This window comes from Hemiscyllium ocellatum, chromosome 7 (assembly GCF_020745735.1).
Source record: "Hemiscyllium ocellatum isolate sHemOce1 chromosome 7, sHemOce1.pat.X.cur, whole genome shotgun sequence".
Taxonomy (NCBI): Eukaryota; Metazoa; Chordata; class Chondrichthyes; order Orectolobiformes; family Hemiscylliidae; genus Hemiscyllium; species Hemiscyllium ocellatum.
This window is the reverse complement of record NC_083407.1, coordinates 46,401,443-46,427,968: the sequence shown is the minus strand read 5'-3', so window position 1 is coordinate 46,427,968 and position 26,526 is coordinate 46,401,443. Positions and strand designations below refer to the sequence as shown.

General features: G+C 39.5%; 1 protein-coding gene across 1 annotated transcript; it reads left to right on the top strand.

Moving 5' to 3' along the window:
* Positions 1-26,526, top strand: LOC132817425 (glycerol-3-phosphate dehydrogenase [NAD(+)], cytoplasmic-like). Its single transcript, XM_060827859.1, has 8 exons — positions 1-161; positions 5,863-6,040; positions 12,892-13,032; positions 17,667-17,805; positions 21,173-21,285; positions 23,382-23,615; positions 24,968-25,074; positions 25,716-26,526. The coding sequence occupies exons 1-8, from the start codon at positions 118-120 to the stop codon at positions 25,810-25,812; spliced, it is 1,053 nt and encodes a 350-aa protein (XP_060683842.1). The 5' UTR covers positions 1-117; the 3' UTR covers positions 25,813-26,526.

The window sequence follows — 26,526 nt, the reverse complement described above, 5'->3', positions numbered from 1 at the left end:
AGGTAGCAAGGAAGTTACACCAGTTCTAATTAATCTCTCCGTGTGGAACTAGAAACAGTCCAAAGGGCAGGTGAAACTAATCTCATCGTAACTTGTCTGGTATAACAATACCATAACATGTCTGCTCTCAAGAAGATCTGCATAGTTGGATCCGGCAACTGGTATGTTGGATGCGAGATTAGTTTGTTCTTTTTGGACACTGTAAGTACTAGCAATATGGTTTAAATGGGCGGATTCCTTTTTAACTCAAGGATCTGGTGACCAATAATGGGAGAATGTAAATCCACTACCATCTCGTGTAGCTGAGTGCAGCCTGAAAGCGTGGATGCCTCCAATGCTGCTGGAAGATTCAACAGGGAACTTAAAAAAAGCTGAATGTCAAGTAACTGATAATACCAAAGGCACTGACTGGACCACGAATTGTCGGCAGCGCTACTTTCTTGGTGAAGATCCAGTCACAAATACATAATTCTTATTTACAGGCATTGCCCCTCTTTTACCACTCGGGTTTTTGTTTTTGCAAAAGAATTCTGCTAATGTGTCTAAAAAGTTTTTTTATATCTCAATGTTGGTGAGGTTTTCTGGCCACGGGAGATCAGGAGAAACTATTTTCATTAAAAGACGACACAAAAACGGTATGGTAAATAGCGAGGAGGAAAGTGTTTTTAAAAAAATCTATAGATGGGCTGATCATTGGCAAATGGAATTTAATCCTGACAAGTGTGAGGCGTTGCATTTTGGGACTAACAAGGTGAGGGAGTTTTTTTTTATGTTCATTCATTCATGGGATGAGTGTCGTTGGCTAAGCAGCAGCATTTATTGCCCGTCCCTAATTGCCCAGAGGGCAGTAAAGAGTCAACCACATTGCTGTGGGTCTGGAGTCACATCAAGGCCAGACTAAGTGAGGATGACAGTTTCCTTCCCTAAGGAATATTAGTGAACCAAGAGGGGTCCCTGCTCCCAATAATCAACATTAGATTCTTAATTCCAGATTTTAGTAATTCACATTCCACTATCTGCCATGGTGGGGTTCTTACCCAAGTCCCCAGAATGATTAGATTACTTAGTGTGGAAACAGGCCCTTTGGCCCAACACGTCCACGACCCTCTGAAGAGCAACCCACCCAACTCCACCCCGACCCATTCCCCTACATTTGCCGCTTCACCTAACAGTACAAGCAATTTAGCATAGCCATTTTCACCTAACCTGCACATTTTTGGACTGTGGGAGGAAACCAGAGCACCCGAAGGAAACCCACGCAGACACAGGGAGAATGTGTGAAGTTTGCACAGACAGTTGCCTGAGGTGGGAATTGAACTCTGGTTTCTGGCACTGTGAGGCAGCAGTGCTAACCAGTCTCTGAATTAACAGTCCAATGATAATACCACAACATCATTGCCTCACCTTATGATGAAGGACCCTCGAAAGAACAGCCGATCAGAGGGACCTTTGAAGGCAGGGGATCAGACAGATAAGGTTTGAGAGCACTTTGGAAGAATAGTGCATCCATGTAGTCAGCATTGATACTTGTCTTTACAAGACCAAGGAGGTAATGATGGAGCTATATACCTTATTAGTTACAACACACTTGGAGTACAATCTGCAGTTTTAGCCGTCACATTGTAGAAAGGATGTCAGTACACTAGAGGATGCAGAAGAGATTCACCAGGATTGTGCCTGGACTGGAGTAATTTAGCTATGAAGTGAGACTGGATAGGATGGGGTTGTTTTTCTTAGAGCACAGCAGACTGAGAGACTTAGGGATAGGGGGTCCTGATTGAGGTATTCAAAGTTATGAGGGGTATAGAGAGAGCAAATAGGGAGAAATATTTCCACAATGATATACTACTAAGAGCTGCAGGTGTCAGTGTTGTCTTTGTCTCTACATTCCTAAAGCTCTGAAAGGCGGTAGTGTCCCGGGTGTCAGCAGTAGTATGACTAGAGAAAAGTGGGTAGACTGCAGGAGTGAGGAACAATCTACAGATGTGGTATGGACAGAGGATCCCCTCTTCCATTAAAAACCCAAACCTAAATCACATTGGTACAAGTATAACCAGGACAACTTTTTCTCAGAGGGTGAGTTGTATGTGGAATGAGCTGCCAGAGGAAGGGGTGGGTACAGGTACAGTTAAAACACTTCTCCTATTCATGTAGCTGTCCTAATGTTTTTAAAAGTTTAGGGGGACGTGGGCCAAAAGTAGGCAAGTGAGACTAGATTAGTTTGGGAACATGGTTAGCATGGATGCGTTAGACTGTAGGGTTTGTTTCCATGCTGTATGACTATAATTCGTAGTAGGAAAAAGTGAGGACTGCAGGTGCTGGCGATCAGAGTCAGAAAGTGTGGTGCTGGAAAGCACAGCAGGTCAGGCAGCAGCTGAGGAGCAGGCGAATCGACATTTTGGGCATAAGCCCTTCATCGGGAATGTGGGTGGGGTGGGAAGGTGGCTGAGAGATAAATGGGTGGGTGTAGGTGGGGCTGGGGGAAAGATAGGTAGGAAGGTGTTAGTTAGATGAAAGTAGGGGGTGATAGTGATAGGTTGGAGGGGAGGGTGGTGTGGATTGGTGGAAAGGAAGATGGACAGGCAGAGCAGTTCAAGATGGTGGTGCTGAATTGGAGGGTTGGATTTGGGATGAGGTGGGCAGAGGGGAAACAAGAAAACTGGTGAAATTGATGTTGATGCCATGTGGTTGGAGGATCCCAGTGGCGGAAACGGAGGTGTTCTTTCTCCAGGCGTCGGGTGGCTTGGATTTGGTGGCAGAAGAGGCTCAAGACTCGCATGTCCTTGGCAGAGTCGGAAGGGTGTTGAAGTGGTCGGCCACAGGGTGGTGGGTTTGTTTAGTGTGTGTGTGTCCCAAAGATGTTCACGAGAATGATCCCAGGAATGAAAGGCTTGACATATTAGATTAGATTTACAGTATGGAAACAGGCCCTTCGGCCCAACAAGTCCACACCGACCCGCCGAAGCGAAACCCACCCATACCCCTACCTAACACTACGGGTAATTTAGCATGGCCAATTCACCTGACCTGCACATCTTTGGACTGTGGGAGGAAACCGGAGCACCCGGAGGAAACCCTCGTAGACACGGGGAGAACATGCAAACTCCACAGTCAGTTGGCTGAGTCGGGAATTGAACCCAGGTCTCAGGCGCTGTGAGGCAGCAGTGCTAACCACTGTGCCACTGTGCCGCCCACCTATGATGAACTTGTCTTTGTGTTGCCTGCAAATTCACTTCCTTACTCCAATGGCAGGAGACAGAAGAGGTAGGGGTTTGTTTTTGCAGAGAGGAGGGCCATCATCAGTGGTGTTCCACAGGGATCGGTTCTGGGTCCTCTTTTGTTTGTTATTTATATAAATGTTTTGGATGAGAATATAGAAAGCATGGTCAGTAAGTTTACGGATGACACTAAAGTAGGTGGCATTGTATGCGATGAGAAAGGTTTTCTCAGATTACAAAGGGATAGTGATCAAATGGGTCAATGGGGTGAAGAATGGCAGATGGAATTCAATCTGGATACATGCGGGGTATTGTATTTTGGTACAACAAACAAGGGTGGGGCTTAGGCAATTAATGATAGGGCCTTGGATAGTGTTGTAGATCAGAGAGTCCTAAGGATACAGGTACATCATTCTTTTGAAGTTTGCTCATATAGACAGGGTGGTTAAAAAGGTGTTTAGTACACTTGCTATCCTTTGAGTACAGGAGTTGGGAAGTCATGTTGAGATTGTACAGGACATTGGTGTGACCACTCCTGGAATGTTGGTTCTGGTCACCAAGGTATAGAAAGGATATTATCAAGCTGGAGAGGATTCAGAAGAGATGTTACTGGATATGGAAAGTTTTGAGTTATAAAGAAAAACTGGATAGGCTGGGACTTCCTTCACTGGAGCGTAGGATGTTGAGGCAACTCTATGAAAGTTTATAAAGTAATATGGGGTCTAGATAGACTTAATGGTAGTTGTCTTTTCCATAGGATGGGGGATTTCAAGACTAAGGGGTATATTTTTCAGGTGAGAGGGGAGACATTTTTAAAAAAGATATGAAGGGCAATTTTTTTTTTGTGTGGTTCATATATGGAATGAACTTCCTGATGAAGTTGTGAATGTGTATACAATTCTAATGCTTAAAAGATATTTGGATAGATACATGAAAAGGAAAGGATATGGGCCAGGAGCAGGCAAATGGGGTTAGTTTCATTTGTTCTTAGTTTAGTTCAGCATAGACTGGTTGGACTGGAGGGTCCGTTTCTGTGCTATCACCCCACTGGTTACAGGTCATTAACTTGAAGAAGAACCCCTTACCCCCCCCTCCATTAGCAAATTCTCTAACCATATCAATAAACTACCTTTAACGCCATGGGCTGTTATCCCTGTACTCTGCAATGAGGGCCACTGTCCACAATCTGCACCCTGCCGCCAGCTAAGTGATCTCTCCCGTAATACACTTGCTTTCTTATACTTTGGCCTGTTGAAACATCCCTCAATCTCTAAATTGGGCAATTAAATTGTGGAGAGCATTTGAGAAACCTGTTCTTCTATGCAGCTACACAGTAGCCTCCCTGTACTACTACTTGCTTCCTATCCAATCTCTTGCATAAGACTGGACGCCAGCCTAAAAGCAAGGCCAATTTGACAAGCCCTTGAGCTCTTTAAGGAAGAAAGTCCTGTTACTAGCTACCTTGTGAATTATTTCTTCTTAGTTCTTCTTTGGGATTTAGGCATCACTGGCAAGGCCAGCATTTATTGTCTGTCGCTAGTTGCTCTTGAACTGAGTGGCCTGCTTGACCATTTCAGAGGGCAGTTTACTGTGGATCTGAAGCCACATGCATACCAGACAGGATAAAGAAAACAGCTTTCGTTCTGGAGGAAGAATGCCTTTTGTCATAAATAATGACTCCACTGAGAGATTCGCAACAAAAATATCAACAGACAAGTGCTACAATTTGGTATTGGCCTGTAACAGAGTGGCAAATGAAAGGGCAATCTTTCATTACCTGGTTGGTTAAAAGAGCCTTGGCAAAACTATCCTTTCGTTTGTCTGGCATAACTGTAGCCTCTTCTCAATGAAACCATAACAAGATTGGAAAAAAAAAATTAGGTATTGACTAATTTAGAGTCAGAAAGGAAAGGGAAAAATATCTTAATGATTATCACACTGAGGATTCTTCAGGGAATGCTACAAATAGCAATACAAAATAATGAAATATTTTCATCTGTTAAATTCAGTCAACCTTTATTAGCATGTTCTCCCTCGCCTTCTGATAAGGAACAAATCCTTCAATCCTGTTCTTGTCCTAGAATATCACGTATACATCTTCTATAGGACCATGCCAGTATTGATCACTTGCTAGAAGGGGCAATGATGGGGTTCTTCAAATCAAGAGCAAAGGGTTGGTTTTCAGCAGCCTACCACTTTCTTGATGCATGGTCCCTTGATCAGGTACTGAGTGCCTGTGAATAAAAGGACTACTCCCCCATCCCCTGCTTCCTCCTGCATGTTTCAGTGAGACCAGAGGCAAAGCCTGCAAAGGGTTTTGTGAAGCAGCATTTGGGAGGGACTGGAGACTTGTGTGAATCCTATTAAATCTGAAGAGTTAGAAACAAGTGCTTCCTGGCTACTGGAGTTTATTGCTGGAGTTTCTTTAGATATTAAGGAGTATAGGACTCTGGCTCCCATGTATGCTGTGAATTATTTGGTTCCACATTCTCCATGACATTTATATAATTAACACCCTAAGTTGAAATGTCAGAGTAGGTGAACACTAGCAAGTGATGCAAGGATGATTGTGGAAATTCAGTTTTGCTTAGCAGGGAAGAAATATTTTAACAATTTCTAACTGTCTTCTGCCTGTCTCTTTCAGGGGTTCCGCTATTGCAAAAATTATTGGCCAAAATGTCAGAAAGTCAACCCAGTTTGATTCTACTGTGAAAATGTGGGTTTATGAAGAAATAATAAACGGTAGAAAACTCACAGATATAATAAACACAGATCATGAAAATGTGAAGTATTTGCCAGGCTATAAGCTTCCAGAAAACGTGGTAAGTCAAAGATTTGCATTCAAGAAACATTGCACAAAAATTGTAAAATTTTACTTGTTGTTTTTCTGTCTTTGTGGTAATGTAGCCCTCTGCTAAACCAATATATTCTCAATGTTATTCTTCTAAAGATTTCACAATCCTATCTTAATGATTGCTGCCCAGCTGCATTGAACTTCAAACTGTGGAGGAGCCAGTGTTGGACTGGGGTGTTCAATGTTAAAAATCACAACACACAAGGTTATAGTCCAACAGGCTTATTTGGAAGCACTAGCTTTCGGAGCACTGCTCTTTTTCTTCATAGGACCATACGACACAGAATTTATAGCAAAAAATTAGTGTAATACAAGTAAAATGATACATTTAACAAACCTTGATTGTTGTTAAGTCTTTCATCTTTTAGAATGGGTTACAGCTTTTGGTTCATTGATATGTAAATCTCAGAATTTCATTTAAGTCACATTCTCACAACAAGTTAAGCTTTTATTTTTTAAAAAAAGATAACATCTTCGCTCAGACAATGCCTTAAAGGTGTGAGGCCAGAGTCTGTCTGTATCCCAATCTTGACTCAGACTGGTTCTCTTTCCAAAGTGGAATTTAGAAAATATTGTATAGATTGACTGTCTGCAGATTGTGTATTTTTTTTGAGCAAAATAGAATGTATCTGGAAATATAATTCTGCAAATACGAATTCACCCAATAGACTTGTGTTTACACGTGCAGGAGAGAGAGTGAGTGTTTTTTCTGTGTCCGTGAGTGTGATGGGGTAAAAGCCTGAGAGGGTGCATGTGTGGGTGTGAGTGGAAGGGTTTTGTGTGTATATGAGAGAGAGCATGTGTATGAGACAGTCTGCTTAAGTGTGTGAGAGAGTGTGGTTCCATCTGAAGGGTTCCCTCCAGTCGGGGAACACTTCAGCGGTCAGGGATCTTCCACTTTGGATCTTTGAGTAATCATCATCCAAGGTGAACTTTGGGACAGGCAACAACGCAAAGTGGCCAAGCAGAGGCTGATAGCCAAGTTTGGTACCCATGAGGATGGCCTCAACTTGGACCTTGGATTCATGTCACACGACAGGTGACTCCATGACACTATATACTCTCTCACCCTATACCCATACATATACACACATTCTTGCATACTCACATAGTCACGCACACCCTCTCTCAAAAACACGGTCTCTTATACACGCACACATATACCCCACACTCTCACCCATATATGTATCCTCTCACAGGCTTATACCCCATCACACTTGCGCGCGCGCACGCACACACACACACACACACACACACACACACACACACACTTTTTACCAAGCTGGCACACGTACAAATGCACACTCTCTCACGTGCACTCACACTTCTAAGCTGGCTCGCTCGCTTGCTTGCTCATTCTCTCCCTTTGCACACGGACACAAGTCTATTGGGTGAATTTGTATTTGCAGAATTATATTTACAGATACATTCTATTTTGCTCAAAAAATACACAATCTGCAGACAGTCAATCCATACAATATTTTCTAAATTCCACTTTGGAAATAGAACCAGTCTGAGTCAAGATTGAGATTCAGACAGATTCTGACCTCACACCTTTTAGGCATCGTCTGAACTGAGGTTTTTTTTAATATATAAAACCTTGTTATCTTAAGAATGTGACTTAAACAAAGTTCTGGAATTTACATATTAATGAACTGAAACCAGTAACTCTCTTTCTGAAAGATGAAAGACTTAACAGCAATCAGTTTGTTAAATATATCATTTTACTTGCATGACACTGTAATCTTTTTGCTATAAATTTTGTGTCCTATGATCCTGCTTCACAATCACCTGAAGAAAGAGCGGCGCTCCAAAAGCTAGTGCTTTCAAATAAACGTGTTGGACTATAACCTTTTTGTATTGTGTTCAAGGTGGATACATTAAATAGTCTCTTTATACCTTTATGGTACAGACAGATGAATGTTTTATTTTTTTGGTGTTACACAGTAAAGTCAGAGTAACAATCAGGGGATATAACATTAAGATTGAAAAGACAATTTGTGTTGAAAAGTTTAGAACATAAACAAGATTATAATTTTTCAAGTTAATTTGTTAAAGCTATGAAGCGTTTACACCACAGTATCAAGTTGTGTGTTTTAGGAAATAGGACCATTTGGAAGTTATGATGTGAAAGGAGGCAATTCAATCCATTGTATTTGTGCTGACTGAGAAAAAATAAATTAAGCTTCCCATTCCAAACCCACCTTCCAGCGCTCTGTCCATAGCTTTGCAAGTTACAGCACTTCATGTACTATATTAGGTACCTTCTTTAAATAAGCTGAGTTTCTGCTTGCACAACAAAACAATGTAGCAATTTCCAGACCCCCACCATTCTCTACGTGGAAAGATATGCCGTCCGGGTCCCTGTAATCCTTCTACTTGTAAACTTTAAATCTACAGGTAGATAGTGAGGATTAGAGATCAGAGTTGAGTGTGGTGCTGGAAAAGCATAGCAGGGCAAACGGCATCCAAGGAGCAGGAGAATTGACATTTTGGGCATAAAGCCTTCATCAGGAAAGGCTTTACGCAGGAAACGTCGGGGTTTTTTTTTATTTTTTATTTTTTTTCCCCTGTTCTTCGGATGCTGCCTGACCTGTTCTGCTTTTCCAGCACCACACTCTCAACTTGTTACTGATTTGAGACTGAACCACATTGTTTGTTTGCATATTTGATTCCAAACTCATTATTTGACCATATTGTCATACTGTTACTATTTCTGCTTTTGTGACGATTGCTCAATTATCCATCTGATTGCACTTGCTTTTCACTGGAGAATTTAAATTGAGCAAGATAACCTGGAACCACAGTAATGGTAAATAGTTCTTTGACGCCAGATAAATGATCTTTTCCTGGTTATTAAAAAGCATGCAGTAATAAACTCTTTTTTTTTGTAAATAAAAACTGTTCAGTATAGTTACACCAAGAAATGGAGTTATATCCTCAATACTGAAGGAAATTCTGGAGAACCCTGAATTTCGAGCACAATCCTGAGAAGGAATGAGTGGTTGCTTGAGCGTCAAATTACATCAGTAAAATTTTGAGGGCTTATAAAATAGGAACATGGAACATGCAAGTAAAGAAATATGAAATTATTATTTATTTTGGTTGATGGATTAGTGACAAAAGATGACCAATTTAAAATTATTACTCAGGAGAGTAATTAGGAGAAATCATCATAGATATATTGTAGAGTCCCTACAGTGTGGAAACAGACCATTTTGGCCCTACTAGTCCACACCAACCCTCCTAAGGGAATCCCTCCCAGACCCATTTCCCTACCCTATTACTCTATATTTACCCACGACTAATGCATCTAACGTGCACATCCTTGAGCACTTTGGGCAATTTAGCGTGGCCAATTCATCTAACCTGCATATCTTTGGATTATGTGAGGAAACCAGAGAAAACCCATGCAGACACTGAGAGAATGTGCAAACTCCATACAGACAGTTGCACAAGGCTATCATGCCACCCCCAAGTGTTCACACATGGACTTAGTGGAACCTGGAATGCTTTGCCAGAGTAATGGTTGGGGCACCTTTTTAAAGGATGACTGGATAACATAAGAATATAACATTATAACATTAGAACTAGGAGCAGTTGTAGGCAATTCAGCTCCTTGAGCTTGTTTGTTATGATCATGATTGATTTCATCCTGGCCTCAACTCCATTTTCCTGCCTACTCCCCGTAACCCTTTAATCCATTACTAATTTTTTTTAAAAAAATTGTGTCTCCTGGCATCTACCATTCTCTGGGATTGTGAATTTCACAGATTCATGATCCTTTAAGAGAAGTATTTCTCCTCCTCTCTCTCTGTTTTAAATCTCCTACCCTATCCTAAAATCATGGTCTCTCATTCTAAATTGTCAGACCTGAGGAAATGTCCTTTATACATCTATGTTGTCTGTTTTTAATATATACCTCAATTAGACCACCTCCCTTTCCTAAATTCTAGAGTGTTTAGGCTTGTGCTGTTGATCTTTCTTCATCAGAAGAGCACTTTATCTCTCGAACCATTCAAGTAAATCATTAATGAACTGCCCCCAGTGCAACAACTTTCCTTCTCAAGTAAGGGGACTAAATTGTATGCAATATTCCAGGTACAGTCTCATTAATACACTTTACATCTGCAGCAGTAATTTCATAATCTATTTCTTTAGAAATATTAGCCAAAATTCATTCTGGACTTTTTAAATTATCTGCTGTACCTAAATATTAGTTTTTTGCAATTTGTGCATGAGAACACCCAGATCCCTCTGCATCAAAGCACTCTTGAAATTTCCTTCCCAACTTCCAACCGAAAAGGATAACCTCCCCTTTACTCTTGTTAAACTTCATGTGCCAAATTTTGGCCCATTCACCCAACCTATCCATATCTATTTGCAATTTTTAAATTTCTTCATTCCAACTTACTTTTCCCATGTGTTTTATGCTCAAATATTTAGAGCAGATGGAAATACAGGGATGGAATAGAGATGTGTAGTGGATTAATTTTAGATTGTTGTAGAAGACATCTGGCACAGAGCTGCAGCAGCAAATATTATTTTCTGCAATAAGTATCAGTGTTCTTTGCTTTGTAGCTATACACCAAACTGATGATAAACTTTCTGATAGCAGTGGTCTCCAAAGACTTTGCAAGACTGTATAGGTGGCAAACAGTTACTGTTCTGATTAATTGGGTAATAATGTGTGATGGCCTCATCTGCCTTATCGGAATTTCACAGATTGCAAGACAAACCCAATTAACTTCTAGAACCCCAAAATGCAAATTATAATGTATTTTACTTTATTCTAATAGATGTTAGTTTGTTTGGTTCACTCACAGGTCTATACCAAGACTTTACAGATGCCTTTTGCAACAGTCTGTCAATATAACTTCAATTTGTTAAATAATTTTTGGTATTACCAGATTGATTCCTGGGATGATAGGAGTGACATGTGAAGAGAGAATGAATATAGTTCTGATCGATCCATAGGAGTTTAGAAGAATGGAGAGACATCCCATTTGAAACTTCAAATTCAAACCGGACTAGACAGGATAAACATAAAGGGTAGCCCAGAACTAAGGGCCACAGTCTAAAGATGCAGTGTAGGCCATTTAGGTCTGGGATTAGGAGAAATTTCCTTATCCATAGAGTGGTGAGCCTGTGAAATTCTATGCCACAAAGTGCAGTATCTGCAGAGAAGGGTTACACCCGAAATGTCGACATCTCCTCCTCCTTGATGCTTCCTGGCTTGCTGTGTTCTTCCAACCTTCTGCCTGTCTACTTTGGATTCCAGCATCTGCAGTTTTTTTTTGTCTCTAACAGAAGTCTTTTGAGGCCAAAACACAGAATGTATTCAAGAAAGAGTTGGATATAGTTCTTGGGGGCTAAAGGGATCAAAGAATATAGTGAAAAAGTAAAACCCAATGAGATACAGGATAATGTGTTAAATTGGATCAAAGTTGGCTCAGTAACAGGAAATAAAGTGTGTAATGGTTGATGGCTGCCCTTGCAAATGGAAAGTTGTTTCAAGGGGTGTACCACAGGGCTTGCTGTTCCAGGCCCATGTTATTTGTATTATAGATTAATGATTTGGACTTGAATGTAGGGGCACAATTAGGAAATTTGCAGATAATACAAAAATTGATCACATAGTGAATAGTGTAGAGGATAGGTGTAAGCTCCAAATTGATGGGTTGTTGCCGTAGGCAGGAAAGTGGTAAATGGATTTCAACTCTGATAAATATGAGGTAATGCATTTCAGGAGGTCAAACTGTAAAAGGAATACACAATAAATGGGAATGTACTAAGGGGTAGATGAAGTGAGATTTTGGTGTGCACGTGCACAGTTCCATAAAGGTAGTAGTACAGATATATAAGGTAAAGAAGGCACATGGCTGAGGTATAGATTACAAAAGTAGGGATATAATGATTAAACTGTACAAAACACTGAGACAACATAGAGCAATACAATGCAGAATAGGCCCTTCGGCCCTCGATGTTGTGCCAACCTGTAAACTAATCTAAGCCTAACCCCCCAAATATCCCATTATCATCCATCTGCTTATCCAAGGATTGTTTAAATGCCTTTTAATGTGACTGAGTTAACTACATTGGCAGGCATTTAAACAATCCTTGGATACCACAACTGAAATATTGTATGCAGCTCTGGAAGGAACATTACAGGAAGGACGTAATTACTCTGGAGAGAATGCAAAGGAGATTTGAGAATATTGCTGGCACTGGAGAATTTTAGCTGAGGCGAAATTAGAGAAATTGGTGTTGTTTTCTTCAGAACAGAGAAGGCTGAGGGGTGACCATGATTGAGGTATACAAAACTGTGAGGGATAGAGATAGGGTAAACAAGAGGATCATATTTTCTTTGGCAGATAGCTTGTATCTGTTTTTTGTACTAAGTGGCAGAAGGATTAAAGGGAATCAGGAAATCCACTTTTATGTAGAGAGTGGTGGGTGTCTGGACTTTGCTGCCTGAATTAGTGCTGGTGGAAGAGACCATAAACACTTTTGAAAAGTACCTGGATTTGCACCTTATTGCTGTAAGCTGTGGGCCATGTACAAGGAGAGGGGATTAGAAAGGGCTTTGGATATCTTTGGGTCAGCATGGACAAGATGAACTGATTGGCTGCCTTCTGTACTGTATCATTTCTGTGGTCCTGTTTCTATTTTATCAGGAGGAAGCAGGAACAGGGTACTAATTTGGATGGCCAATCATGATCATATTGAATAGTGGTGCTCGTTCAAAGGGCCAAATTAGTTACTTCTGCCCCTATTTTCCATGTTTTATTTGTTTGCAAATGATTTCCTGTTTTACAGATTGCTGTACCAGACATCACTGAAGCATCAGATGGGGCAGATATATTTGTTTTTGTTTTACCCCATCAATTTATTGGACGACTTTGCGATGAAATGAAAAATCGTGTGAAGCCGGGTGCAATTGGAATCTCGCTGATAAAGGTAAAATTTGATAATTCAGTGAATGCAAAGAATTGAGATTCCAGATTTGTGATTTCGGTTTCTTGTAGACCAACGCTGTTAGTTTATCTTATTTTATTCCTTTTTATTACTCTTTTTCAAACATAGATTAGACAGTATTCTCCTTGAACTTCCAGATGGCTCCCTTCTTCATGAGTGTAGAATATTGGCATTTACAATAATTTCTAAAATAATCCTTGCAAGTGATGCAGTAAGTGTTTATACCAAAATATGTACTTTGTGGTTTCCTAATGTGTGTGGTTTATGTCTGACTGTTTCAACAAAGTCTCATGATTTGGAGATGCCAGTGTTGGACTGGGGTGTACAAAGTTTAAAAATCACAACACCAGGTTGTAGTCCAACAGGTTTAATTGGAAGCACACTAGCTTTCGGAGCGACGCTCCTTCATCAGGTGATAGTGGAGGGCTCTACTATCGATCTAGCCCTCCACATCACCTGATGAAGGAGCGTCGCTCCGAAAGCTAGTGTGCTTCCAATTAAACCTGTTGGACTACAACCTGGTGTTGTGATTTTTAACTTTGTTTCAACAAAGATCACTTGTAGTAAGTTTAATGAACTCAAAATGAATTGACTCATTGTAATTTATTAATACTATTTTACTGCATTAATATCTGTCCTGCTAAATTTCATAATTTACTGAGCCTAATTGTATTTTATTTTGCTGTTTTAGAATGTCTAAGAAACTACTTGTAAATTATTTTCTGTTAGACCTGCTGAAGTCATTACTTTTCAAATGAAAGTACAGAACCTAAAGACACCAACTGTTTAACAGGCATTGCAACATGCTATATTTAACATAACACTTTGTCCTAAGGTAAAAGATTAATTTATAACTACACGAGATAACAAATCTGTCATTTCACAATGTGTCATAACTAGAACTCTGGTTATCACAAATTTGATTATGCATTTGAAAAAAAATTGCTATAATTTTAGATCTAAACAATTCTTTTAATAAATCATTTTCTTTCTTCTGTACTGTTCTGAACAAAAACTGTCATGAAATCACTATCCCATACTTAAATGCACTTACAATACTGCTCTAATACAGCAAAAGAGTTTATTGGTATGTGTCTACATAGTGGCCAATTTACTGTTCCAATTAGAAAATGTACAGGACTGTCGTGAAATCCATGTGTTATGTTAATCTTTTTTAAATGTCCCCAGCTAAGATGCTTTTGATAATTATAGTAGGTGGTTAGTTGCCAATTTTGCCCTTGTAAGGATACGATAAAGGAATAAAGACTTTGAGAAAAACATGCGTCCAGTACTTGAACCAATGCCTCTAATCACGAAAGGTTCACATGGCTCATGTGCAGCTTGATTTTCTTTGCAGCAACATCTGCACTGCTACCAATATTTCAAAGGTTTTCCTTATCTTAATGATACAAGAATTCAAATGTGCAGTATCATTCAGTATGGTACTCCAGCATTAGTTCAAAGTACTCCTAGTAAGGTGAAAGTACAAGCAGTTGAGCCAAGTTAACTGTTGAAGATTAAACCTCCACACAGTGAATTCACTGGGATATTTGGTGGAAAAGAAGGGCATATCAATGGCGGTTCTGTAGAGAATGAATATACAGTAGGTGCATTGGTGAATATGTGGGGTAGAGTAGACAATGGCCGTGGACATGCTCATGAGATTTTTCTAATATTAAGACCATAAGACATAGGAGGGGAAGCAAGGCCATTCGGCCCATCGAGTCCACTCCACCATTTAATCTGGTTAATGGGTGTTTCAATTCCACTTAATTGCACTCTCCCTGTAGCCCTTAAATTCTTGATCTTGCAAGGAATTATCAATCTCTGCCTAGAAGACATTTAACATCCCAGCCTCCACTGAATTTCACAGGCCTATCACTCTCTGGCTGAAGAAATTGACTGCCTCTAATTCTAAGGCTGTGCCCATGGGTCCTAGTCTTCCTGGCTAATGGAAACAACTTCCCAGCATCCACCCTTTCTAAGCCATGCATTATCTTTTAAGTTTCTGTAGATCTCCCCTCAACCGTCTCAACTCGAATGAATACAATCATAGGATCCTCAGCCGATCATCATGTGTTCGGCATACCATTCCAGGGATCATCGTGTGAGTCTCTGCTGGACACGCTCCAGTGCCAGTATGTCCTTCCTGAGGTGTGGGGCCTAAAATTGGACACAGTATTTTAAGTGGGGCCTAACTAGAGCTTTATAAAGTCTCAGAAGCATATCGGTGCATTTATATTCCAACCCTCTTGAGATAAATGGCAACATTACATTTGCTTTCTTGATCATGGAGTCAATCTGCAAATCAACCTTTAGAGAATCCTGGATACCTTTGTACTTTGGCTTTATGAATTTTGTCACCGTTTTAAAAAATAGTCCATGCATATATTTTTTTTTCAAAGTATAACACCTTGCAATTGCTCATGTTGAATTTCACCAGCCATTTCCTGGACCACTCTCCTAAACTTGGTGAAAGTGAGTACTGCAGATGCTGGAGATCAGAGTCCAGATTAGAGTGGTGCTGGAAAAGCACAGCAGGTCAGGCAGCATCCAAGGAGCAGGAAAATTGATGTTTCGGGCAGGAGCCCTTCATCACTCTAATCTCCACTCTCCTAAACTATCTAAATCTTTCTGCAGCTCCCCACCTCCTCAGTACCACCTACTTGTCTGCGTAACTTCGAATCATTGGCGAACTTTGCCAGAATGCCCCGTCCCTTCATCAAGATCATTAATATATAAAGTGAACAGCTGCGGCCTCAACACTGAACCCTGGGGAACCCCACTTGTCACCAGCTGCCATTCCGAAAAAGAACCTTTTATCCCAACTCTCTGCCTTCTGTCAGACAGCCAATCCCCAATCCATGCATGTAGCTCACCTCGAACACCATGGGCCCTCACCTTACTCAGCAGCCTCCCATGAGGCATCTTATCAAAGGCCTTTTGGAAGTCTAGCTAGATGACATCCATTGGATTTCCCTGGTCTAACCTACTTTTTACCTCTTCAAAGAATTCTAACAGATTTATCAGGCATGACCTTCCCTTAATAAATCCATGCTGACTTGTTCTAATCCGACCCTGCACTTCCAAGAATTTAGAAATCTCATCCTTATCGATGGATTCCAGAATTTTACCTACAACTGAGGTTAGGCTAATCAGCCTATAATTTTCCATCTTTTGTCTTGATCCTTTCTTGATTAAGGAGGCTACAACAGTGATTTCCCAATCATCTGTGACTTTCCCTGACTCCAGTGATTTTTGAAAGATCAGTCAGCGCCTCTGCTATTTCCTCAGCCACCTCCCTCAGAACTCTAGGATGTAGCCCATCGGGGTCAGGAGATTTATCGAATTTTTTTTAAAATCTTTTTTTTTTGAGCTTTTCTGATACTTCTTTCCTTCTGTAATGGCTACCATAGTCAACTCTGCCCCCAACTCTCCTTAATTGTTGGGATATTACTCATGTCTTCCACTGTGAAGACTGACCTAAAGTACTTCTTCAGCTATTTCCTTAACTCCCAGCACTAGCCTTCCAGCATCAATTTGGAGTGGCCCAATTTCTACTTTTTGCCTCATTTGTTTCTTATGTATTGAAAGAAACTTGTACTATCATTTCTAATATTACTGGCTAGCTTCCCTTCATATTTGATCCTCTCCTTCCTTATTTCTTTCTTTGGTATTCTGTTTGTTTTTGTAGCCTTCCCAATCTTCTGATTTCTCAGTGCTCTTGACCACTTTATAGGATCGCTCTCTTTTTCTTTGATACATTTCCTGACTTCCTTTGCCAGCCATGGCTGTCTAACCCCTCCCTGGATAACCTTTCTTTCCTTTGGAATGAACTTCTGTGCTGTGTCCTCAATTACACCCAGAAACTCCTGCCATTGTTGCTCTACTGTCTTCCTACGAGGCTCTGCTTTCAATCAATATTACAATTCTAGGTTGGAAAGCTTAGATGCAGAATTATTTTTGGAATTCTGGAGAAACTCATTTTAAACTAATTCTTCAAATTCACTGGCAACAATGACACATATATCCTTCTTCCCGTGCCTTCTGATCTGTGTTAGTTAATAGACCATGGGTTGGCCAGTTAGGTCTAGGATGAAGAGATCTTTCTTACTAAGAGTCCTGAATCTTTAGAATTCTCCATCCACAGAGCTATGTCTTTTTAGCTGTTGACTCCAAATGCAGAGATCAATATACTTTTGGACACCAAGGGAATCGAGAGGTATAATGAAAGGATGGAAAAATGAAGTTGAGATGGAAGAGTAATCATGATTGTGTTGAATAGTGAAGAAGACTTAGGAATTAGGAGCAAGCATAGCCCCCTATGAATGAGGTTTAAAAATAATTATTTATTGTGGGACATGGCATTGTTGCCTGATCAGCATTTATTGCCTGTCCCTAGCTGCCCTTGGAAAAAGTGGTGGTGAGCTATCTTCTTGAATCATTGCAGTACCCAGGATTTTGACCCAACAACAGTAAGGAACAGTGTTATATTTCCAGGTCGGGTGGTGAGTGGCTTGGAGATGGTAGTGATGTTCCCATTATTTAAGGCTATTTCTATAAGTTAATAATTTTGAATAAACTGGACTGAAGTTATTTTTATATTTAATTCTTAGGGAATTGATGAAGGTCCTGATGGTCTTAAGCTAATATCACATATAATTCGTGAGAAACTTGGGATTGAAATGTCTGTACTGATGGGTGCCAACATTGCTAAAGAAGTAGCAGATGAAAAATTCTGTGAGACAACAATTGGTAAGAAACATGAGTGCCCTTGATGTTCTTCTAATTTTTTTTTAAAAACAAAACTTAAATATAAACACTAATTTACTTGCATTGTGTCTGAATGATGCTTTATGATGGTTTATTGTCACTTATACTCTCGTATGAGCAACACAGTAAAATAGTAATCAGTTTCAACTGTTGCAACAATCTGGCACCATTTTGAATTGTTTAAGAATAGAAAAATACAGCTGAAAGAGAGTACATTTTCATTCTACCACCTCCGCCATGGGTCCTGAGTCAGCTGACCAATGACACGTGTACTTCCACCCTTCTGCTGCCAGTACCAGATCCACCAATGTTGAAGTTGTCCCTCTTCAGGTGCCACATTTTTGTCACTGGGCCGATCTTGCTGACAGTCCGCCAATGCCAGATACCATGCTGGACCCACACTCTCCTCTCTACCGGGAGCTGGGGTCTCCACTGCCACCTGATTGACAACCAGGAGTCCTGCTCCAGGCCACTCTTCTCAATGGTGTCATCTTCTCTGTCACTGCTGACATGAAAATGATGAAGAAAAAGAAACTAGACAAAAAGGGTAAGGAAATATGGGAGGAAGCAGCCAGCCTGGAGCAGATGGGCCCAGGATCATGAGCACTGCCTCCTTGCTGGCACCACCAACTTAGAAATCAGCTTATCAGTTCTATTAGATTCTTAACTATAAAATCAATGATATTCTTTCAGAATCATTGGTGATTTTCTCTGTAGTATATGAATTAGAGCACTTAGAATTGCTGGATGTTAGCAGCATTACAAACACTGTTATGGAAAAAAAGTGCGATTGAACCTGGAGTCATCTTTCAACATAAGTGGCAATCAACCATCTGTTTCTTCCAAAACCTAAGCAGTAATCAGTGAATTAATCTTAGTCCGTCTGTAGAATTGTGATTTTTTTTTCCTCACTATTTTGCTACTTTTGTCACAATTAAAATGGTAAATATATATTAAAAATAGAAAATCCTCAATATTTGTCAGGTCGCTCCTAGAGGGAAATGCTTATGCCCTTTCTTCAGTTGCCTACTGATTGAAAAGCAGTACATGTCCACCTTAGTTCTGAAGAACAGTCATAGCACTGCAACATTGAGAAGTTCAGGACCTATCTGGGGCATTCGAAAAGGTGGGAGGGGGAAATTCTTTGGGTTAGAGGCTAAAATTTAAGTTCCTGCCATTGGGTTAAAGTTTTAGGATTAAGATCTCAGAAAATGCAGGTGTTCCCCACTGAAATGTTTGGGAATCTCTTTTGCATTCATGAGCATGCCATGAATTCCCATTAACTAACCCAGCCCATTGGAATTATGTCCAAAGTCACAATCTTGTCTCCCAAAAGTGAGAAAAATATATATGTTCACAAACTTGGCTATTTACCTGGTATGTACCTGGAGGAATAGATTTTTTTTTCCCTGGAAACTCTGGTGAATGCAGTCCTTTTCAATAGCTTTGATTTTCATAACCAAGGTATTTATTTGATTTTTTAAATGGTTATATTTGGCCCACCCAGCCAGCGTAAGTGAGGGAGCCACTCCTGCTGATGCTAGCAAACTTAACTTGGCACGTGTGAGGGGTTGATCAGAAAAGGGGCTCAACAAAACATTTCACAGATAAGCACTTGGAAACCATGGCCTGGAATTAAACTTCAGGGTTCTGGTGATTTGAGGTTTCAGAAACAACTTGGACATTGGAAGTAAACAATTGGGACACTGAGGAGAGAACCACAATGATAAGGGTAAGGCGGAGAAAGAAAATTGGGTGCTTCGTAAAGGAAGTGGGGACCAGAATGATGCAATGAGATGTGCTGATGGGGTGAAGCAGCAGGTAATTCGAATAAGAGGCAGTGAAAGGCTAATTTTGGGAGCTGAATGGTTATGGGCTCAGGGTCAAGATCCGGAAGGCCAAGGGACATTGTGAGTTGGGCCACACCGACCGAGGGGAGGTTGAAGCATGACAGAGGGGCATCAGAGGAAAGAAGACCATTTGCAGTGATGGTGGTGGGGGTGGGGTTGATGAATGTAGGTTAGGGGAAGAGGATTAAAGTTGAAGGAATCTAAAAAATACACATGGACCATTATTCTCTTAATGCTCATCAAAACAAATTGTTTCAGGAAAATATGCAATAAAAATGGGAAGGGTCAGTGATCTATTTATATAACTTACTGCAAAGATTAAAGTTTGAATCGCCAACAGCAGCAGAGACCGTGATCAGGGGATTCCAGCTATGGAGCATTGATCAGTATCAGAGAATGGGGAACTAGGGTCTTGAGTGCCATTGAGCTGGATACCACAAGGGCTATGGAAAGCTGTAGCTAACTGCAGCGGAGTGCTGTGCTATACATAACCTAGCTTGATGATGAGGTGGCTCCATAATTGATAGGGAGATGGAGCAACCCCATCTCTTTCGATGAGGAAGTCTGACAAGAGATTCTGAGGGAGGCAAAACTGTTAATGTTGCTACTGAAGAATACAGAGCAACAATGAGACATGGCCAACAACCTAAAGAGAATCTCCTAGTGGCTAGATTTTACTGAGTAATTTTGGGAAAATATGTGGCCACTTGAAGCTAGGAGTCAATTGTGACTGAAAGGCAATTCTGTCCGAAAAACAATGTTTCAAAGCTAATGTATAGACTTTATGCTCCTTTCTAGTGGCATTCAATGGAAGTTATTTCCTTAGTATTTCTCCAGTGAATTCTTGCTCAGTTTCTAGACCAAAATCTCAATATAGAATAATACATGGGGGCTGTACATACATCCCTCAAATGTCAATGAGTAAAGAATATTAATCAATTGCAGAGTTTTAGAGGCTGTACACAATGCTGATTAACTTTACAAACCCACATGTCCAGCTTAAGGTTGTGCTTTTCCAAGGTCTGTTGCCATAATAAAAAAAAGCAAGGTTTCCCATTTTCAGATTTTCTTCAAAAGACAAAATCCCACCCTATACAGATGCTGCCTTAGCTGCTCCATACTTTAATATTTTATTTAAATTACATTTCCAGCTTTTGTTTTACTAGTTCAACACCAAGTTTTTTTTTAAAAAAGGTGAACTTGCATAATCTGGTTGCTTAGCTTTTATTGTAAAGGTGACATTATAAAACTGCAAATTTGCTGTGCAAATGAATATTTTATTTATTCTGATTATAGGTAATTGCTTTAAAAATTAAGATCCAAGTGCATACAAAGAATTTTGTTCAAATGAGAAAGAAACTGTTTCAACATCCTGGTTGTGGTGTAATCACATTGCTAAAATGTTGCAATACATTGTTAAAACCTTTTGTTAAAAAGCTTTGTGAACTTTCACAAGTGATTCATAATTTTACTTTTTTTTTAATGTATATATTTGTCAGGATCCAAAAATAAAACTCATGGAAAGGTCCTTAAGGAGTTAATGCAGACCCCAAATTTCAGAATTACTGTAGTAGAGGAGTGTGACACAGTGGAAATATGTGGTGCATTGAAAGTAAGTGATTATCACATTTTTCATCAGTAGATCTGGATGATATGTTACACACATGCATTATAAGAGCTATACTTTATTTTCATGTAAATCATGAAATCTTTCAACCTTGTTGAAATATCGAAAGATTTTACATTTGAATTGTTTTCTGCTAACTGAATTCAGATGCACCCATCTTAAATTTCCAGAAGTTGACTTTATTACTGACAACATTTGTAATTATGTAACATTTTAAAGCAATAATGTCTCAGATTGCTTCACAGGAGTGTTATAAAGCAGAATCTCATACCCAGTCACCTGTGGAAATAAAGGGCAGATCTCCCAATGGTTAGGAGCATTTTTTTTTATAAAAAAGGAGAGGTAATAAAGATCCTTAGGATGTGAATTCCAGGGGCTTATAGTCTAGACAGCTAAACACTAAGCTACCAAAAGTAAAATCAGAATTGAGTGCAGATTTCTTACAGGGTTGAGGAATTGGAGGAGATTACAGGGATAGTGAGGGGTGGACTTGTACAAATAAGACTTTTTAAAAATACATTCCAGAGATCTAACCTTTGTTTTCCGGGCCAGCATTTGTGTCCTTCACTGATTCCCTTCAAGAATAAGGTGGTGAGCTGCCTTCGTGAACCGCTGCAGTTCATTTAGTGTAGGTACAATTGACATTTTAAATTAACTTTTTTTTTGTTTTTGAATAATATAAACAAAACTGGAAATATTACATTGGTAAATATAATTGCTATCTTGAATAAAATCCCACATGCTCTATCAATAATTTAAAGGAATTGGTGATTGTTTCCCCTAATCTTAGACACCGACAATTCTCTGTCCTTCTTTTCAAATACAATGTCTTTTGCAATGCTTGGAAATTATGTTGCCATCTATTTTGGTTTAGAGTAAAAAGTGAGGTCTGCAGATGCTGGAGATCACAGCTGAAAATGTGTTGCTAGTTAAAGCACAGCAGGTTAGGCAGCATCTCAGGAATAGGGAATTTTGGTTTATACAAGTAGTAGGTAAATGAATGAAAAGACTGAAATACACAATACCCAAACTTCAATTTGGCATTGTTGAAAATGTCTGTGCGTGTGCATGTGCATAAATACAGAACAATTAGATGCATGGTAACATTTGTGTCAGCATGTCAGATGTTTTTGATTTAGGAACTTTTTTTAATAACACATGACATCTATCCAACTGAAGGTCAAGACAATTTGCATGTACTTACTTACATCAGTAGAGTGAGGTGTGTGAGGTCCTTTATAAAATTGTCACTGGATTTTGTGAAGTTAGGTCAGACTGGCTGATTTTAATTTTTTTTTAATGAAGGCCCAGCTGAATTGGTTCAGAAGAATATTACATTAAAATAGGGATCACTTTGAAATATAGCAACAGATTCAAGCCACAACCTGCCATACTGCTCATCTGTTATACATCCCACTCAATTTTCCCCTCAACTGATTTGAGAAGGAAATTCAGACAGAAAATCTAACCGGCAATAAATCTGGAATCCTTAGTTTACTACAACTGCTGAGGTTTAAAGTTATACACAATCATTCCTATATGTTAGAAAATATTGATGAACTATAGTAAGAACTATGAACATTCCACCACCTCTTATCCCAAATCTTTAATAGGAACATTACTCCTATTAGTGCAGATTAGTTTTTTTTCAACTTTTTTTCTGGGAATATATCATAAGTATTGATGTTTCAAACTCCCCTGTAAGCTTTGACCTGTTCAGAACTACGCTATGCTAAGCTCTAACAGACTATTAGCTACCCTCAAAAAAAAGTGCATGCATTGAAGAAAGTGTTTTATTTTGCATTCTTGAAATTAAATCAATTGCTTTCTAGTCAGAAATTGTGGCTCCTCTTAAAATGATCAAAAATTATAATTTTGAGCACTTATTAATAAGATCAATGAGAGAGACCAGGGGAAGTAGGGGTGTGAAGTCTTTTTAAAGCCTATTTCATACTTGCTTTCTTTGGTTTCATACTCAATTGATTCCATATGAAATATTTTGAATTTCAGCCTGAACTACAATTTTGCGAAGCACACTTCATATTTTAATCTCACTTTTATGTAATTCTTTTAATTCCAAGAATATTGTGGCTGTTGGTGCAGGGTTCTGTGATGGGCTTGGTTATGGTGACAATACGAAAGCTGCAGTTATCCGCTTGGGATTGATGGAAATGTTAGCTTTTGCGAAATTATTTTGTCAAGGACCAGTAACATCAGCTACCTTCCTGGAGAGTTGTGGAATTGCTGATCTTGTTACAACTTGCTATGGAGGGCGCAACAGAAAAGTAGCAGAGGCATTTGTGAAAACTGGAAAAGTAAGTTCGTAAATATTTCATGTCCTTGAGTAGTGAACATTGGATAAAGAAGTCATATTTTAATGTTTTGCTTTCCATGAGAAAAGTAAGGAAACTCATACCATCCAAAATGTAACAGTCCTTGGAAGTCAAACCTTTATTGATTTACAAGGCAAGTACTACATACATCATAAATTACAGAGGAACCTCAATTAACTGAATATTAATTATCTGAATTTTGAATATCTGAAGGTCTCAAAATAGAGGTGTTTTCAACACTGCTTCTTGTTTACAATGATTTAAAATGAACCCAGCTCACTGAAATGCTGCCGAGAACAGTCCTGGACTTCAATGGGAGCCCAGGCACTGTCTACAAATGACTGACCTCCCACTCTCTCCCCACACTTTCCCTGGAATTGTACACCGAATGTACCCGAAACACCAACTGCCCACCCCCCAACCTTCTCCAGACAATCTCTCCAACATTGTCCTGTACAGGGCAAAGGTGGAACTTGTCAAAAAGTTGCAGTAAAAAAGTTGTGTGCGCGCACAATTTTGAGACTCCGCTCCCCCCCCACCCCCCCCCCCCCCACCAACCTTCCACCCCAAAAAGGCAGTAGCAGTCTTACTGGTGGTGTCCAGTCCAGCTGCCCCAGAGTGGGTTGGGGAGATGAGGGTGGAGCTGCATAGGAGGGGCAGGACAGATGGGGGCAGGCTGGCCGGCCAGCCGGAGGGGAAGGGGGGTGGGGGGGGGGGGTGGAGGGGAGAGGATGGCGGCGAGGCGAGGCTTCAGCAGTGTTGCAGGTCCCTTACACACAAGTGTGTGTCTGCTCCGAAACAAAATCTGAAAGAGAGGGAGCAAGGCAGGCAGAGCCAAGGAAAAAGGAAACTTCAGAAAACTCCGAGCCACAGAGTTTCAATTACCCGAACGAAATACTGCCCACCTATCTCATTCGGATAATCAAGGTTCCTCTGTGTACACAGCATGAAAAGTAATCAAAAAGGGTGGAATTTAAAGTCTAGTTTTAAACCATAGAAAAGTAAGGAAGTTAAGTGAACAGAAAAATAAATCTTGCTGTGCATTAGACACTAAATTAAAACAAAATTGTGAATGCTGGAAATCTGAAACAAGAACAAAAATAGTTGGAGAAACTCAGCAGATCTTGCAATGTTTGCTGTGTGAAGCAGACTGACCCTAGTTTGCATTTTTGGTTGAGATACATATATCTATATCATGCTTACTTTTTAGCAATGTTAAATCTAAGTATAGACCATATTATGCACAATGTAGTTGACAGCAATTAGACTTTGCTGAATAATCAGAACATAGGCCATATAATCATACCATAATCTTGCATTTATATTTTAACCAGGCCATAGAAGAATTGGAAGGAGAGATGCTCAATGGGCAGAAGTTGCAAGGTCCTCAGACTTCTGCTGAGGTGTACAGTGTTCTTAAACAGAGAAATCTGGTGGACAAGTAAATACTTTTAAATACTAAATGATTTGGCTTATTTACCTATTACTTTAATGAATGTGTTAATGTATCATGTATTGAAGAATAACATTTAACAATCACATTTATATCGTCCATATAATGGAGTACAGCATCCCAAAGTGTTTTACAGAAGCCATATTAAATAAAATTTGATGCCATATCCCATCAGTTGCTTGTTACTCAAAAACTGTCCTGGGTATAAATTCAATAGCTTAGTCACTGTTTTCATTTGTGAAATATGAAAATGTATTTTTCATAAAATCCCTACACTATGGAAACAGGCCCTTTGGCCCACAAGTTCATACTGATTCTGCGAAGAGCATCCCACCCAGACTCACCTCAGTACCCTAGCCCTGTAACCCTGCATTTCCCATTGCTAATCTACCTAACCTATACATTCCTGGACAATACGGGCAATTTAGCATGGCAAATCCACCTAAGCTGCACGTTTGGACTGTGGGAGGAAACCGGAGCACCCAAAGGAAACTCAGTTTAGTGCTAATATACATATGCTATTTGTGTATGCACATGGTCTTCATTTGCTCCTGCCAGGTGTAGGTAGAATGGTCCCATCTCATATTAAATTGTTTCTGACCAACTTTTGTATTTTTCTCCCCCCACAGATTTCCACTATTTGCAGCAGTTTATCAAATCTGCTACAAGAGCAGACCAGTCGCAGATATCATCACATGTCTTCAGAACCACCCAGAACATATGTAACTTGAGCTAACTCAGGCCAGTCCATGTTATAAACACAACCTTTTTGTTTTTGCAACTATAGCATAAGTATAACTATTTTAAATTTATCAATATAAACTGATCACTGAAGATACTTACTTTTTTAAAAAGTGAAACTTAAAATGGAAGTGGTTTTTAATATTTGTATTTTAATTCGTAGTCAAATGCAGTTTTTATATGGACTTGTGAAATCTTGCTGAAATCACCAGTGTTTAATGTTTCAACAATAATTTTTAAAATTTCTTTTGTCAAAACAATTTCTCAGCATTTTATCTTTGGCCTTAATTTTCACTAATAAATGATGTTGCTAATGTTTGTCATTCAGTTCAAACTTAAGATTTCAGGTTCATTGAAACTGACTGCACTAGGGGTAAGTGCAGTATTTAAACAGTAAAAGTAGTTCAATTAAAATAAATGTTTACATTGCAAACATTTGAATTTTTTTGCCCTAGGAAATACTTTAGCATAAATGTTTTCAAAAATATAACTTGGTCATTGTCATGTCTGGCTTCACAAAAATGAAACACGAGAATTTTTTAGAATGTCATTGTAATTAACAGCATGTTTTCATAGAGATTAATGCACATATTAATGGCTGAACTTTTAAAAATCAGCTCAATAGTCAACACAAAAATACTGTGGTTAGGTGGATATGCTATTAAAACTTCCTTTTGAGATTTAAAAATTGTACAACTT